The sequence below is a fragment of the Geosmithia morbida genome (genome assembly GCF_012550715.1).
Source record: "Geosmithia morbida isolate 1262 chromosome Unknown scaffold_5, whole genome shotgun sequence".
In the NCBI taxonomy this organism is placed as follows: Eukaryota; Fungi; Ascomycota; class Sordariomycetes; order Hypocreales; family Bionectriaceae; genus Geosmithia; species Geosmithia morbida.
Window position 1 is genome coordinate 1,491,706 of NW_023336192.1, and position 15,048 is coordinate 1,506,753.

Here is a 15,048-nt window from a genome sequence, read left to right on the forward strand (position 1 = left end):
TCTCTCCCTCCCTCTCTCCCTCTCTCTCCCTCCCCCCCTCTCCCTCTACCTCTCCTTCTCCCTCTCCCTCCTCTCTCCCTCTCCTCTCCCTCTGATACACATGCACACGCATTCACGCACACGTACAGATATTCTGTCATGACCTTTGTACTATGTACTTGCTCCCGTCTCTCCCCGTCTATACCAATTTGCATACATCTGGCCTCCTCCCCCAACACGTCTTCAGGGAATACATTCGGCATTGTTCACTACCAGATTCAGTCTTGGTTCTGTAAGCACCTAATATATAATTGAGAGCTGATTACCAGTAGCCACGGGTTGTGTCTGTTCTGGGTGAATCGTGTCACAAGCAGCCGCTTGTTACGTTTAACGTAGTAGTAACTCTGGATGAATTGTGTGTAGCAGAGCATTTCCAAGTCGAATACGCCATTAAAGCGGCCCTGGTATCAACATCTCCGTGAACCATCTACGTTCCTTTCCACTTGTTCGTTCGTGCACATGTCTTCTTTTGTTTGTTTTCCTTGGTATTTTTGTACCCTCACACAACGAAAATAAGAGTATAATAAAAAAAAGGAGAAGGGCGTTGCGCATATAAGACGCAACTGTGGTTATTTGTTTCTTCGTAAAAGCCAGCCATCCATCCGATCCCAGTTATTCCAATAATTTTACAACATGATACGACCTCTTTTTTTTCTTGCTGTTCTGCTTTCCATCGTATCCATTTTTTTCCGTTTTTACAATTGGGAGGAAGGCTAGGGAGGGGGGTGAGAGAGTAAGAGAGTAGGAGATGAGAGTTGGGGAGAGAGTGTGGTATGGATATATATGTCCATGTGTTTTTTTAATGATGATATGGGCACCACGGTGATGACTTAGTCGCTAATCCTCCAAGTGTCGAACCACTTGAGGTAGCTGTACTGCTTGTTGGGGCCAGTCATTCCCCAGCAGATGGGGATGAAGAGAATGTAGAGACCCGTGATGACCGAGTATAGGACGGCGTAGACAACGGTCTGGATCACGGCGTGTCGGTTCCTCATGGCCCAGTCGACCAGGAAGCCCAGGGTCAGGATGGCAAAGTACAGAGCAGGGTAGTAGTGGTGCACGTAGGTGACACGGGCCATGATGACGAAGGGGAGGTAGTGCAGGACCCAGCCGGCGATGGGGTACAGGGCCGAGTAGTGAATCCGATCAATCTCGGTGTCGTTGAGGTCGTCGAAGCCACGCTGCCAGCGGAGCAGGTACCACACCACCACGAGGCCTACGATGCCAAGAGACGCCGTCGAGGCCCAGTAGACAAAGGGGTTGCCGAGCAAAAAGTACTTGACAATGTTATCGTCCCAACCGCACATGCGGAGGCCGACGTGCAGAATGGGCCACTGCCACCACTTGGAGGCCAGGTCGTCCTGCTTGTCGGGGTCAGGGACCAGGGCGTTGTTCGATGTCATCATGGCGACATTCAGGTGGACGAAGTCGTGGAAGAAGGGCGACTTGTAGACACCGGGGTCGCTAGGAGGCACTGCAAGATGGGTAGGTTAGTATGTATGCATGTAGAGAGCAGCCTCGCGGTCAGGCGATGGTGGAAAAGGGACTGCTCACGCTTAGCGTTGATGTGCGACTCGACGTTCCAGTGGGTGTAGGCATCGCGAGGGTTGTTGTCCTTGGTGCACGTCACCTCAATCTGCTTGAAACCCCACTGGGGAAGGTTGGTGTTTCCAGCGCGGAGGTAGCAGCCCAGGACGGGGTTCTTGAGGCGGAAGGCCGTAGTCAGGGTACGGATGCGGCTGCGGTCGCGGGAAGCCGAGTCGCGGATAACCTCAACCACCCAGTGGTCCTTATCGTCGCCGATAGTCAGGTTGCCGTAGCCGGAAACTTCCCAGTCGACCTTGGTGACGGGCGCACCGATCTGGTGGGAGTGCAGGTTGCGGCCGGTCTGGGCGTGGATGAGGCGTATGGTCGAGCCGTCGGCGAGGTAGCGGATGTCATCAGACTCGGGGTCGTAGGCGGGCTCGTGACGGGTAGGGTAGAAGAACCAGTCGTTGTTGGTGTCCTTGTGATGGTAGCAGGTGACCTGCTGCTGCTGGGAGCCCTCCGGGTACGTCTGGACGTGGGAGTGTAAGAGACCGCCGCCGTATCCCATGTTCTTGATGGTAGCGCGGGATCCGTAGGCAAGTTCGAGGGGGCTATCCTTTCCAACATTGGTTCCCTTCAGGTTGGCCTGGAACAGGGAGCTCATCTGGGCATCACCAGGACCACTGCGGTCGAGGATGGCAAAGTGGAGAGCAAACGACAGCATGTAGATGAGGAAGGGGAGGACGATGAGGCCGAGGACACGGAAAATGAAGTGAGCCGAGAGGGTGGACTGTAGTTAGAGGGCGATCGGTTAGCTTAGGTAGGGAAGGAGGTAGGGAATGCAGGATGCAGAAATACTCACCACTGGCATCCTGGTGTCGCCAAACTTGGCCCAAAGATCCTCGATGGTGTAGATGCCAACCATGGCGGTGACGAAGAGACCAACAAGCTTGACACTGCAGACGCAGCCAATGCTGAAGCCCGTCATGAACAGCCAGAAGAACCACTCGGGCTCGAAACTGTTGTAACGCTGGTTGTGGAACTTGGCCCAGCAGAAGACGGTCAGGACGGTCCCGAAGAGGAGCATGGAGTCGAGCAGGATGAATCGGCTAATGGTGGTGTACGAGTTCTCGCAAAGGACCATGAGCGTCACCAGCCAGACGGCGGGACGGCGCAATTTGAGCTCACGAGCGGTGAAGTAGGCCAGGGGGATGCAGGCAATGCCAAACAGAGCATTGAAGGCACGCATAAAGGCAAAGTCGACGTCCTCGGGGTACTTTTCGCCAGACTTGAATTCGAAGGATCCATTGTATCCGGCCAAGACACCCGAGAGGCCGACGAGCATCTTGCCGAGGGGAGGGTGAACGTCGAAGTAGTATTCATGCTTGATGTAGTAGCTTCCGAACTTGCCAAAACTGCAGGGACAAAACGGGTCAGCTTGTGGAAGAGAGGGAGATGGAGGGAGAGAAGATTCCAGTGATGACTTACTGGGCCTCGTCCCACGTCACAATGTCGCTGAGGCCAATCTTCCAGAGGCGAGTTCCGAAGGCTGCGATGGTGAAGAGGATGGGGGCGATTATGGATTCCCAATCGTTCCAGATGTCAAGGAGACCCTTCTCCTATAGTAAAAATCACGGGTTAGCCAACAATCTCTCTCTCTCTCTCTCTCTCTCTCTCTCTCTCTCTCTCTCTCTCTCTCTTTCTCTCTCCTGCGATCCGGGGTCTGCCATGCCCACCTTCTTAGCCGTCTTCTTAGTATCATCAGGTTGCGCGGGGTGGACGATGGTGGGAGTTGAGGCGTGACGTTTTCTCAGGCCATCATCACCTTGGTCGACGCCCGAGGCGACGGCGGCCTTGTCGGCAGCCATGGCAGTGATTGCTGTAGAATGAGACGGCTCGTGGAGAAGAAAGGAAACAAGCCGATACCACGGTAAGGCAGAAGTGGAAGGAAGAGCAGAAGAAATAAAAGGGGACCCAGAGATGGTCAGAGAGAGAGCTCAAGCTGAACAGAGGCACAGCAAGAGCAGGGGTCAGAAGCGCCAAAGGATTGGCCAAGCAATGGAAGCAAAGAAAGGACACCTAAAGAAAGAAGAAGAGGAAAAAAAAAAAAAGGGGAGAAAGAAAACGCCCCAAAACAAAGTGACGGTTGCCTCTCTGTCGACGCCGTCAAATGCAGACTCTTGGAATGCCGAAAGGGGAGACGGAGGAGGAGAAGAAGGGAAAGAAGACAAGAAGTCGATAGTGACTTGTTGTGGCGGAGTGGGAGGCCAAGTCTGTCGTGGTCCTGGTTTACGAAGCCCCCCTGCATCTCAGGGCCCGTCCAAGATGCCACCTAATGGGAGTCCGCCCTCGATGGACCGGTCGGTGGTCGAGGGCCGAGGGGCTACTACTAGCGCTAGCTACAAGCACGTTCCAGCCCTGCCAGAGCGCGTCCATTTTCTGCGTCGTATACGTACGCGCCCCCGCCAGAATGTGATTCAGGTACGATGGGTTCCTAGTAGAGGTGTTGCTACATATGCTCGTGGTAGCATCATCCGTATTCTCCGTAATATCGCCGTGCTGCTAGTCTACGCGATATATCGAGTGCTATTTCTGGGCTGTTTTACAGGCTACTGCTCGTTGGGAGCGCTGATGATAAAAGAGGTACGGAGTGATATATTATTACTGAGTAGAGACACCACCACCACCACCCGAGCCTGCCTGATGGTTCAAAAACTCTCTCTACATACGGAGTACGTATATATATATACTTATCCAATATCACTCCATAATCTGTACATCTGTACTCTGTACAGATTACACCGTATCGAGAGTTCCACGAGTAGCCACCAGCCACAGTCAACCACACCATCGGAATCATCGTCAGCCACACGATAAATTCCAGCCACAGGAAGACAGCGCGGAGACAGCGCTACTATTCCGCGGTACGGACATTACTGATTGACACTGAGCTCCATCACATGCTTTCCATTATTCGTACGAGTAATATGGACTCTGCAATCCGTACGCAGCGCCCAGTGCTCACTTCCCCGCCCATGCTCCTCCGTACTCGCACATACCAGCTGCAAGCAGAGCGCATTGCACACTCGTATTAAAATACTCGTACAAGACAGAGCACATAACCAAGAGCACATAACACACATGACAGGTAGAGGGTGCCGCGCCCACACCTGGTTATGTCATCCGGAGAGACAAGCCATCATTCGATTTTTCCCTCGACACCACCTGCTAGACATCCCATCTAATCCTGCCGCACGCATGCGGATCCGAACCTACAAGTCTGTTGGGCCGTACGTATGAATTGCTGACGTGCCCGGTTGAGAAAAGCCGTCTCTATAATCATATCATACTATTGCACCTTGCATCAACGCCTCGAATAACGCCCGACTCTGCATCCTTAGCCGGTCCCCTGTTCTTCTCAACCCACCACCCCTAACCCTTCTCTCAACCTCTCCCCTCCTCCTTCTGGCCTGCGCTTTATCCTACCTGGAGAGAGCCCTGCCGTCAGTCTGACAAGGTTCCACCCATCGGGAAACTGGACGTCGCCGCATCTCCTTTTTCGAGCTTCAGCGTCTCTTGTTGTGTCGGGCTCGCGCGTGCACCACACTCCCATTCCTCCCTGTCCGCCATATGTCCTTCTTCGTGAACGAGTTCATCATCAACCCTGTTCTTCGCCAAGCACGACGTTTATCTGAGGCATCTCGCTCCTCGACCCAAGCTACCGCTACCGCTACTATTACTACTGCTGCTGCTGCTGCTGCTGCTGCTACTACTACTACTACTACTACTACTACTACTACTACTACTACTGCCGGTGGTGGTGGCGGGGCGGCCTACTCCCCGGACCCTGTACTTGACGATAGTAGCAACCAACCCACCGACTATTATGCTTCCCCGCTCAGCAACTCGGCAATCTCCTGCCCCGATTCGCAGCAGATGACGAACCAAGAATCCATCACGAGCCCAATGACGCCCACCGTCGACGACGGCTTCCCGCGGGACCATCTCGGCTTCCCCTTGAGTCCCCAGCAGAGAAGCAGCAGCCAGATACCCGAAGATGACGGCATGAGAGCTCTCCGGACCCGGGTCCACTCCATCCACGCTCGCGACCTGTCGTCATCCGAGAAGGCCCGTCTCCTCCACGAACTCCTCCTCGAAAGCTACCGCGCCTCCAAGGCTACGCCGCGAGAAGCTGCAGATGCGGGCAATAACTGCGCAGAGCGCGAGGACGGCTCCTCGTCGCCCCCGGCCGCGACCGCCGAGTTGAGGGAGGAGCCCGTACCCCAGGGCCCGCTCGAGTCCCTCCGCTTCTGGAACGGTCCGCTGAGTGATTCGCCCACGCCCGAGAAGTTCGTCCTGAGCCACGCCGATCTATCTCCCTCCTATGCACCTATCCGCCGTGCCAAGAGCCACTCCAATGTCCAGCTGTCCAGCGCCCAGACCGACTCTGCCACGGCCGAGACGGTACATCCGCCACTAGGCTGCCAGCACTATGAGAGGAATGTCAAGCTACAGTGTGCTACCTGCAACAAGTGGTACCCGTGCCTCCTGTGCCACGACGCGCAAGAGGACCATCGCCTGCCCCGCTTCGAGACGCGCCACATGCTCTGCATGCTCTGCGGCACCCCCCAGAAGGCTTCGGACCAGTGCGTCGGCTGCGGCGAGCTGGTTGCTCAGTACTACTGCAGCGTCTGTAAGCTCTGGGAGAATCGTCAGTCGAAGCCGATATATCACTGCAACGACTGCGGCATCTGTCGCCGCGGCATGGGCCTGGGCAAGGACTATGTCCACTGCATGGTAAGTTGATATCCCGAGCACCGGTGTCTATCCGTCCCCCGGATCAAGATGGCGCGAGACTAACGGGGAATATCGAATGAAAGACCTGCTGCGCATGCATCCCAACGTCGATTGAGACGTCTCACAAATGTATCGAGAGGTCGACGGACTGCAACTGTCCCATTTGTGGAGAGTACATGTTCACGTCACCCCGACCCGTTGTCTTCATGTCGTGCGGGCACAGCATCCACAAGAAGTGCTACGACCAACACATGAGCGTGTCCTACAAATGCCCCATCTGCAACAAGAGCCTGGCCAACATGGAGTCGCAGTTCCGCAACCTCGACGTGGCCATCCAGGGCCAGCCGATGCCAGCCGAGTTCCGCGACACCAAGGCTCTGATCCTCTGCAACGACTGCTCCGGCCGCAGCACCGTCCCCTACCACTGGCTCGGTCTCAAGTGCAGGATCTGCCTCTCGTACAACACGGTCGAACTCCAGATCCTCGGAGGCAACCATGCCGGTCAGACCGGTCAAAACGCCGGCGACGACGCCAACGATGCTACTGCCACTACCGCCCAACCAGAGGTACTCCAGCAGCAGCAGCTGATAGCAGCAGTCGAGACGGGACATCATCATATCGGGGATGCGCACAACCATAACAACACCCCGCCCCAGATCAGCCGGCGCAGACACTCATCCCACGTGGCCATGACACGCCGACCCTCGGACCTCATCGCCACATCGTATCCGCCTGCCACGGTGCGGCTGGGACCAGAAGTGCCCCACATCGAATCCGATACGGAATCTGAGGACGGCATCTTTGGGTTCTGGCGCGGGAGCTTCGTTGCTGCCGATGACGACGATGACGACGATGACAGCTCCTACATTGAGGACAGCAGCGACGGCACGTCTGATGAGGACGGCAATGGCGAGGAGGAGGAGGAAGATGACGACGATAACGACATTCTTTTGATTGGGCACCGATGACTTTTTTTTTTGGCGTTCATGTATGAGAAAACGGTGGCGTTTCTGATACTTTTTTTGTCCTTCATTGTTTGGTTTGGATTTTTTTCCATCCCCCTCTGTGGTACATGCATCTGGTTGACGAGGTAGAGAGAGAGCATACAATTCAGCAAGGCAAGGGTGTTTTTATCTGTTTTTTTTTTTCTGCTCTTTTATTTGTGCTTTTATGCCATTTGGTCCTGTCTTCCTTTTCACTCTCTTCTATTATCGTATTTATTTTTTGAAGGCAGCGTCTATTCCTAATTCTTCTCCCGATGATGAGATGGTCAATAGGTGTTCATGATGGGCAATTCAGAATGCATCAGTGAAGACATATATAATACAATACTAGTTGAACAAGTATGCGTCTTTTGTACAAGGTGAATTCACTGTATGAATTTGCATCGAGAATGTGGGCTTGCAAGACAGCGCCGATACGCCCAGATCTTTTGTGAAAAGAATAGGAGAGGAATAGAGAACAGAACAGCGAAGGAACGAAAATGAAAGGATTCAAGAGAAGCTCGATATTTAAGCACGCTGCTGCTGCTGCGCTTCCAACCTAAGCTCCTTGATGACTTGCTACGCCTTGTTGTCAGCCATGCATTCCGCTACGCATTGGCAGTACTGCCAAGTATTGAGTACTGTAGGATGACAAACAAGAAGAAGAGATGGATGAAGGGGAAAACGAGATAGAGAAACAGCATCGAACCGTCAACTTACAGCCAGTGCTTCTGGGTTGACGCCCCGTTCAATCATGGAGATGCAAATGGATAGAGTGCGACGGTCGAGATGGCAGTTCTTTCATCAAGACTCGCATCAGCCTCAAGGTTCGGGGTGAAAGGAGAGGGGGGGGGGGGGTGGAGGGTACCAAGATGGTGGCAATCTCGTCGAGAATGTCGACGGCTTGCTTTGCAGCTGCATGCTTGTCTGGTTCGGGCATTTTTTGGTGTTGTGTGTGTGGCGGTGGTGTTGTTGATGTTCTGGGAGAAGTGGGCCGGGAAGAGGAGGGGAGGGGGGGAGGGGGGGGGGTTACTTAGTAGTAGATACATGGACGTTGTTGTGGTGCTCCGCGTTTTATCGGCCCACGTCACTCAAAACAAGGGCAGTACGGTACACCTACATGCACACAGCACACTGAAGAAGGGATCACGAACAGTCGAGGGAAACATGTATAGATAAGTCGTAAAATCATCTTGTCATGGGGATACATAGATACGGGGATATAGAATGTACAGCAATACCCAACGCCACGCCTTTGAATCCAACCCGTTATTGTTTGCCCAAGAAAAAAAAAAGGCCGGGGATATAGTAGTCAAGTTGGGGGGGAGAGTTGTAAAACAAAACAAAAAAAAAACAGAAGAAAAAAAAACAGAAAGACGACAATGGGCCGTCATGACTTCATGGCCTCGACGAACAGCTCCCTCATCCCCTTCAGCAGGGTGACCAGCTCACGCGACTCGTTGACCTTGTCGAGGACGCGCTCGACCTTTTCGCGCTCCAGCTTGGGACGGCAGTGCTTGACGTCGTAGTCCCTGGAACTGGTGACGAGCTCGAACCATGCCTCACGCTCCCAGTTGCGCTCGTCGACGTGGCTGAAGACGAACTTGAGGCGGTCGTCGTGGCCGGCCCCCTCGATGCGCATGCACAGGTTCGTGATCCAGAAGTCCAGCTCGGGCACGTTGAAGCGCGACTGAGCCTCCTGCCGCTGGGCGTAGGCGCGCTGGGCCGCGAGCCGGGCCTCGATGTCGGCCTGCATCTTGGCGATCTGCTCCTTCAGCGCGTCGCGCTCGGCATGGTGGTTGTCGCGCTGCAGCGTCAGCGACGCTATCGCCGACTCCATCTCGCGCGTCTCGGCCTCCTCCTTGGCCACCGTCTGCTGGTGCGTCGATATCTTGATCTGGACGATTTCAATGTCGCGCTTCTTCATCCTCTGGTCCTCTATACGCGCACAGGTCACTCTGAGTCAGCACATGATCACCATCAGACGACAGCAACGAGGAGGGAAGGATGTTCCCTGCGTACCCTGAAGCTCTGCCACATTCATCCGGAACTGGTTGCGCTCTTCCAGCAGTCTCTTGCGCCCCTGCTCGATAAAGGCGTCGAACCGAGCGGTGAACTTGTTCATCCGGTCGCGTAGGTCGTCGAATCCGAAATCGATGCTGGGGAGCGTCTCGGCCACCGAAGGTGCCGCCGCCGTCGCCGCCATTGTCGACGCCGACATGGTCTGCCGGTGGTTCGTCGATAGCGACGGCTCGAAAGACGACGCTGCTGCTGCCATGCTGGTCTGCTTCCTCCGTCTCTTGTTGTTGTTGCTATTGCTGTCGTCGCCGCTGCCGAGTCTCGGGTCGTCTGAGAATGGTTCGTCCGGAGAACGATGGTGAGTCCTTGCCGTACCGGTAGTACTAGCGGAAGTTGCGCGTCGCATTGTTGTCGAACCGTTTTTGTGGCGTCCCCCCTCTCTTTGGATCAGCTAGCATGTACGTACGTAGTAATGTTTTGGATGGGATGGGGAGGGAAGCGTCGCGTTGCTGCGCCAACATTTTTACGATTTCTTTCCGGTGACAGAGTTTGTGGCGCATGACCAGCTCATTAGCCACAGTGGGACTTTCCTCGTCTCTCTACATATAATAATACTCCGTACTCCGTACTCTGTAATCCGCACTCTTCGTGCAAAGCTTCAACTGGCACTGGCACTGCTTATTCAGTTTTCTTCCTCAAACTCACTTCCCATCTCTTTTTTATTTTTCCTCGGAATATATTTCACACACGAACATCCTTTCTCGTCGCTCGATTCTTTTCATATTGCCAAATACGTATTCACCTTCTACATCACATATCCTGCATTATCTTGTTGGAGTTGATAATTCGTCACTAAACATTTCAAAGCATGTGCTCTTGATGTAGCCTTTGCAATCTCTTGGGTATTTCCGAATCAGCCTTCTCCCACGGTTGTTTCGAGATGAACAGACTCTTGACCAGTTTACTATCTCGTTGGACCTCATTGCGTCGACCTGATGGCTGACGCTCGGCAATTTGCCGACCTGCGATTTGGTCACGTCGGCCGCTTGACTTATCTGCCCAGAGACGACAGGACTACTGGTCAACCCGGTTCTCTTCACACCACGCGGCTCACATCTAACCGTATGTACTCTCCCGTCCATGTATCCATGCATGCATCGGTCAGATGACTGACCTGGCCGAACCTTTCGCAGAGCCCTGCTTCAAGCAAGTAGGCTCTTCTACAGAGCTATTCCCGGCCTCTCGCTCAGAACTGCCGGAACCCACCCACTCGCACCTATGGGCGGAGCGGAATCTCCAGACGCGATGGCTCCTCAAGTCTCACCCCGAGGCCTTCATGGGAAACCCTGAGCTGGCTACGCTCCTTAGAGAGGATGACGAGAGGTTCCGGAGGCTGGACGGTGCCTCGTCGACACGGTCTGTGCTCGCCATGGGTGAGATGCTGGACTCGAGCACCGCCTACCGGCCCACGGTGGCGCCTGTCCTTGCCACGGCAACTGGTGAGTCGGGTGAGCTGCTTCGTCTGGTGCGCGTCGAAGACACTCGTTGGGGTTGGGGCGACAGCACTGGCACCACGCTCCACCTATCCGTCATCGATCCTGTTGACCACGAGGACGAGGTGCTCTGGGCAAGCGACGGCCTTCCCATCTCTCAGGTCAAGTTCGCAGCCAGCCTGTCGATCAGATGGCTCCTGGTGCAGAAACAGACGTCGACCACCATACTGTATCCGGAATACAACAAGGTGCCCAGATCCGAGAGTCGATCTTACAGGAACTCCCGCCAGGCGCTGTCCCGGATCAACCCGACGCCGCTTCTGGCGTTGAGCCACCGCAACACGGGCGGAAACGCTCACTCGGACGTGGCATTCAACCCCCCCGGCGACGACCGGTCACCCCAGCTCTGTATAGTCGACGAGTGCGGCTACTGGACCCTGTGGAATGTCTTGGCCTACAGCAGGACCGACAGAAAGAAGCTCCGTCTATCCCTGTCCAAGTGCGGCCATATATGGGAGGGCGCCCTGGCTGCCATCCCTAGCAGACCTTTGTATCCCGCTGAGAAGCACGGGGTGCTCTTTGCAGGGAAGTCGGGGGCCGAAGACTTCTGGGACGACGACACGTTTTTCCACGATTCCGGAGAACGACGCGAGGCGCCGAGGCGCTCTACACACCTCGTTCTCTGGAACAGCGAACAGTTCGAGGTTGTCGACATCGAGTCCAACTCTCCTCTCCCACGGATAGCCAACTTCTCCACAGCTAAGAGCAAGTTTGGCCACATTATCGACATCCGTCTCAGTCCCATCGACCAGAGACATATCTTCATGCTCACCACGCAGTTCATCGTCTGGATTGATGTGACGGCCTCGTCTAGGCCCGGCTCTTCCCCACAGCCTGCCATCATCTTAACCTGTCCGCACAGGATGGAGAACAGTGCCGGTTTGAGGATGTCGGTCAGCTCCTCTACCGGCGTAGAGGGCGAGGTCCCGATGGTATTTGTCTCTTCTACGACGGATCATCAGGTCAGCGTGCATTGGTTCAACCTTGATCCTCGAAATAAGCTGGCGCAATGGCACTCCCAAATAGCCTACATCATGCAATGTTCGGCGAAGGAAGAGAGCAAATCATTTGCTCTCCAGGAAATTTCTTTCCACCCTTGCAAGTTCACATCCACACACCCCGCGTCGGGTACCGGGTTCCGGTACCGACAGGCTGGCGTGCAGTTCTACCAGGGTATGGTTCTCGGTCAGGACCTCAGTCTTCGATACTGTGTGTGCTTCGCAGCCTCCGATCCGAGGCTCGATGTGACACCGCCTACGAATCGCATCGGATGGACAAAGATGGACCAGAATCGCCGGTGGAAGAAGAAGAGGCTCCAGATGCTGCGTTACATGGGAGAGACGGTTGTAGTGCCGGAAACGATGACAGACGATGTCATCATGTCACTCTCTCGGCGGCCTCCTCAGGGAGTTGAAGATGAAGATAGTAGCTATCCCGGCATTGCGACTCGGGGTGGGGCGACCGAGTCTTCGAAACCTGTTCATCTGAACATGTCCATCATTCGCCGGGCTATATCGGAAAGGCTGCATGATAACAGCAGCCTGCCTACCGCTGCTGGGTTGCCTCAACAGTATCTCGATATGCTTCGGGACGTGGTTCACGGGAGGCATATCAACGAGACCATGCCCTTTATGACATGGTGGGAACTTTCTATTCTTCCTCTATAAACGTACATGTGGCTAACTCTCACAAAGGCAAGATATTGTAGCAGAAGGCGAATCGGATCACGCGTCTGATACTGTCCCAGCCGAACAGCTAGCCAAGGCAGTCGAGGAGATGTTGCGCGAGGTGGGCGATCAGACGGTCATGGTGCAGCTAACCAGGCGCCGCAACGGCGATACCTCCAGAGTCGGGAATTTTTCGCAACTACACCGCCAGCTCAAGTCCATATGGCTAGGCCCACTTCGGCACAAGCTATCAGCCCAAGAGCTGGCAGCTCGGGAGTCGTGGCTAGCCGATCTATCCAGGGAACTCTTCCTCTCCATGCACGGCGTCGCAGTGCAGGGCACCATGAACAGACCGCTATTCAACAGCAACAGCACGAGGGGACAGTCCCGATCACAGCAGAGCGGCCTGCCACCGCGCAATTCGGCCCGATCCTCCCAGGCTGCTACTTCCGGCCCCCCATCATCGCCGTTCCCTTCCTCGCCACCAGCCAGCAGCGTCCGTTCCTCAGCTGAGCCGATATCGGACGACGCGTTTGAGCGTCTCCGGCTCCTCGCACCTACGATCCAGCCCCCCAAGACGTCCAAGAAGCCCGCTGTGCTGTCGTACTGGCCTACGGAGCGCGGCGTCGACCCGGCCACCTATGTGTCCAGCGTGGCCATTGCCAGCGACAAGAAGCTCGACGGCGCCAGGCAACGACTGCAGAGGATCGAGGCCAAGCGCAGAGCCACGTCGGACAGGTATCGGCGGAGAGTCCCTCCTCCTCCGCTAACGTCGTCGTCGTCGCTCGCGAGGTCTGGTCTGCCGTCGCCGCTTCCCGAGAAGAGAGACGATGATAGGTCAGGTGTGGCGACGCAGCAGGTCTTGTCCAGTCAGCTGCAGATGCCACCATCCTCGTCGCAGGTTCCCGGACCGCCAGTCATCAGTATGAGCCAGCCGGTCTCGGGGCCGTTTGGTGGTAGGAAGAAGAAGAAGGCGAAGAAGGAGAAGAGGAGTGGATTCCGGTGAAGATGGGAGATGAATCTATAGAGCGGTCCATATATTATATTGGATGCCCGTTTACCTATACCCGGTTTTGGTCTAGCAAAAGTATTACGTATGTTTTCGGCGTTGATCGTACAAGTATCATACGTTGGATCCAGGATGGGAAGATGCATAGAGATGCTTGACAGCATCACCGCTACCTGTGATGGTAGAACTGCGTGCACTCGTCATGGCAAACATTCAGGATTCAAGGGGGGGAGGGGGCGACTGCTTTATCTAAAAAGCAAGAGCGGCTAACGGCGGGGAAGGAAGTCGCCTCTTTTTTTCCTCTCACCTCACTTCACTTGGTCATTTCACCCCACATCGCCCACTACATCATAGCTCAAAAGTTATCGGTCTCTTCTTTCGCCTCTCTTCAGAAAAGAAGTGATTCGGATAGTAAACTTTGAAGGTCGAGAAGAAGGGAGGAGAGAGGAAAAGGAAAAGAAAGAAGGATTGCATCTACCATGTCCCACTGTCACGACGAGCATGCGGGCCACGGCCACGGCCACGACCACGGCTACGACCACGACCACGACCACTCAGACGACATCACCCCGGTCATCCAGTTCTCTCTATACGATCAAGTCAACTTTGACGAGATCACCACGCTCAACGAATCTGTCCGGGATGCGGGCAAGCTGATTGTCAAAAAGACATGGGCCGAGAGGATGGAAGTTGAGCCCGAGCTGGAGAGCGATGCAGATGAGCAGCTGTTGATGACTGTGCCGTATGTCCCTTTCTTTTTCTTTCTTTTTTCCTCTGTCCGAGAATGAGAAATGAAGATGACCTGACACAGAGGAAAACAAAAACAGATTCACGGCCCAGGTCAAACTCCACTCCATCCTCATCCGCTCTTCCCCATCGGATGACGCCCCCAAGACGGTCCATCTACACATCAACCGAGATGACCTGGACTTCTCGTCTGCCGAGGACACGAAGCCTCAGCAGACGCTCGAGCTTTCCCAGACTACGGATGTGCAAGAGATCCCCGTCAGGAGGGCCCTCTTCGGCAAGGTGCAGAGGCTGGTGCTCTTCTTCCCAGACAATTTCGGCGACGACGTGACGCGTATCAGCTACATCGGGTTCAAGGGGGAGTGGACGCAACTGGGGAAGGCGCCCACCAACATCATCTACGAGGCAGCCGCTCAGCCTGGAGATCACAAGATTAAGGGGACTGGTGTGAATGATGTTGGTAGTGGGATTGGGGGAGGACCCAGGATGTGATTTTCCCTCTCTCAAAGTCCGTGGGGTATGGGTACTCTCTGGGAGTAAAACGAGTTTACGCAGGTTACGGTTCATGAAATAATGTTCCCAAGGAATTCGAAGAAGAATAAGTAAATAATGAAGAAGAAAGAACGAGAAACGAACTGCTATTCTGCTTGAGAAGAAGAAAATATTCTTGCGAATGATGCGCAGTAATGATGATGACGGTGCTGGTG

The 15,048-nt window shown here is 54.7% G+C and overlaps 6 protein-coding genes across 6 annotated transcripts in view; 3 read left to right on the forward strand and 3 right to left on the reverse strand.

Annotated features, from left to right (window-relative positions):
- Positions 1-869: 869 nt before the first annotated feature.
- On the reverse strand, positions 870-3,434 carry GMORB2_6438 (dolichyl-phosphate-mannose-protein mannosyltransferase; the record flags this gene model as incomplete). Its single annotated transcript, XM_035468408.1, has 5 exons — positions 870-1,513; positions 1,594-2,356; positions 2,429-2,981; positions 3,055-3,185; positions 3,303-3,434. 5 exons carry the CDS (start codon positions 3,432-3,434, stop codon positions 870-872), a joined length of 2,223 nt encoding a protein of 740 aa, XP_035322389.1.
- Positions 3,435-5,196: 1,762 nt separating this feature from the next.
- GMORB2_6439 (Zinc finger, C3HC4 type (RING finger)) lies at positions 5,197-7,331 on the forward strand (the record flags this gene model as incomplete). The annotated part of the gene is made up of 2 exons (XM_035468409.1): positions 5,197-6,363; positions 6,447-7,331. 2 exons carry the CDS (start codon positions 5,197-5,199, stop codon positions 7,329-7,331), a joined length of 2,052 nt encoding a protein of 683 aa, XP_035322390.1.
- Positions 7,332-8,057: 726 nt separating this feature from the next.
- On the reverse strand, positions 8,058-8,286 carry GMORB2_6440 (mitotic-spindle organizing protein 1; the record flags this gene model as incomplete). Its single annotated transcript, XM_035468410.1, has 2 exons — positions 8,058-8,144; positions 8,215-8,286. The coding sequence occupies 2 exons, from the start codon at positions 8,284-8,286 to the stop codon at positions 8,058-8,060; spliced, it is 159 nt and encodes a 52-aa protein (XP_035322391.1).
- A 450-nt stretch (positions 8,287-8,736) lies between these two features.
- Positions 8,737-9,624, reverse strand: GMORB2_6441 (uncharacterized protein; the record flags this gene model as incomplete). Its single annotated transcript, XM_035468411.1, has 2 exons — positions 8,737-9,284; positions 9,369-9,624. The coding sequence occupies 2 exons, from the start codon at positions 9,622-9,624 to the stop codon at positions 8,737-8,739; spliced, it is 804 nt and encodes a 267-aa protein (XP_035322392.1).
- Positions 9,625-10,360: 736 nt separating this feature from the next.
- GMORB2_6442 (uncharacterized protein) lies at positions 10,361-13,591 on the forward strand (the record flags this gene model as incomplete). The annotated part of the gene is made up of 3 exons (XM_035468412.1): positions 10,361-10,487; positions 10,559-12,557; positions 12,613-13,591. 3 exons carry the CDS (start codon positions 10,361-10,363, stop codon positions 13,589-13,591), a joined length of 3,105 nt encoding a protein of 1,034 aa, XP_035322393.1.
- Positions 13,592-14,073: 482 nt separating this feature from the next.
- Positions 14,074-15,048, forward strand: part of GMORB2_6443 (large subunit ribosomal protein L3) — a gene marked incomplete at both ends in the record, with an annotated part of 2,148 nt that continues 1,173 nt past the window's right edge. The window contains 2 exons of the mRNA XM_035468413.1: positions 14,074-14,336; positions 14,422-14,829. Coding sequence (XP_035322394.1) covers positions 14,074-14,336; positions 14,422-14,829 — 671 coding nt within the window. The remainder of the gene's footprint in view (positions 14,337-14,421; positions 14,830-15,048) is intronic.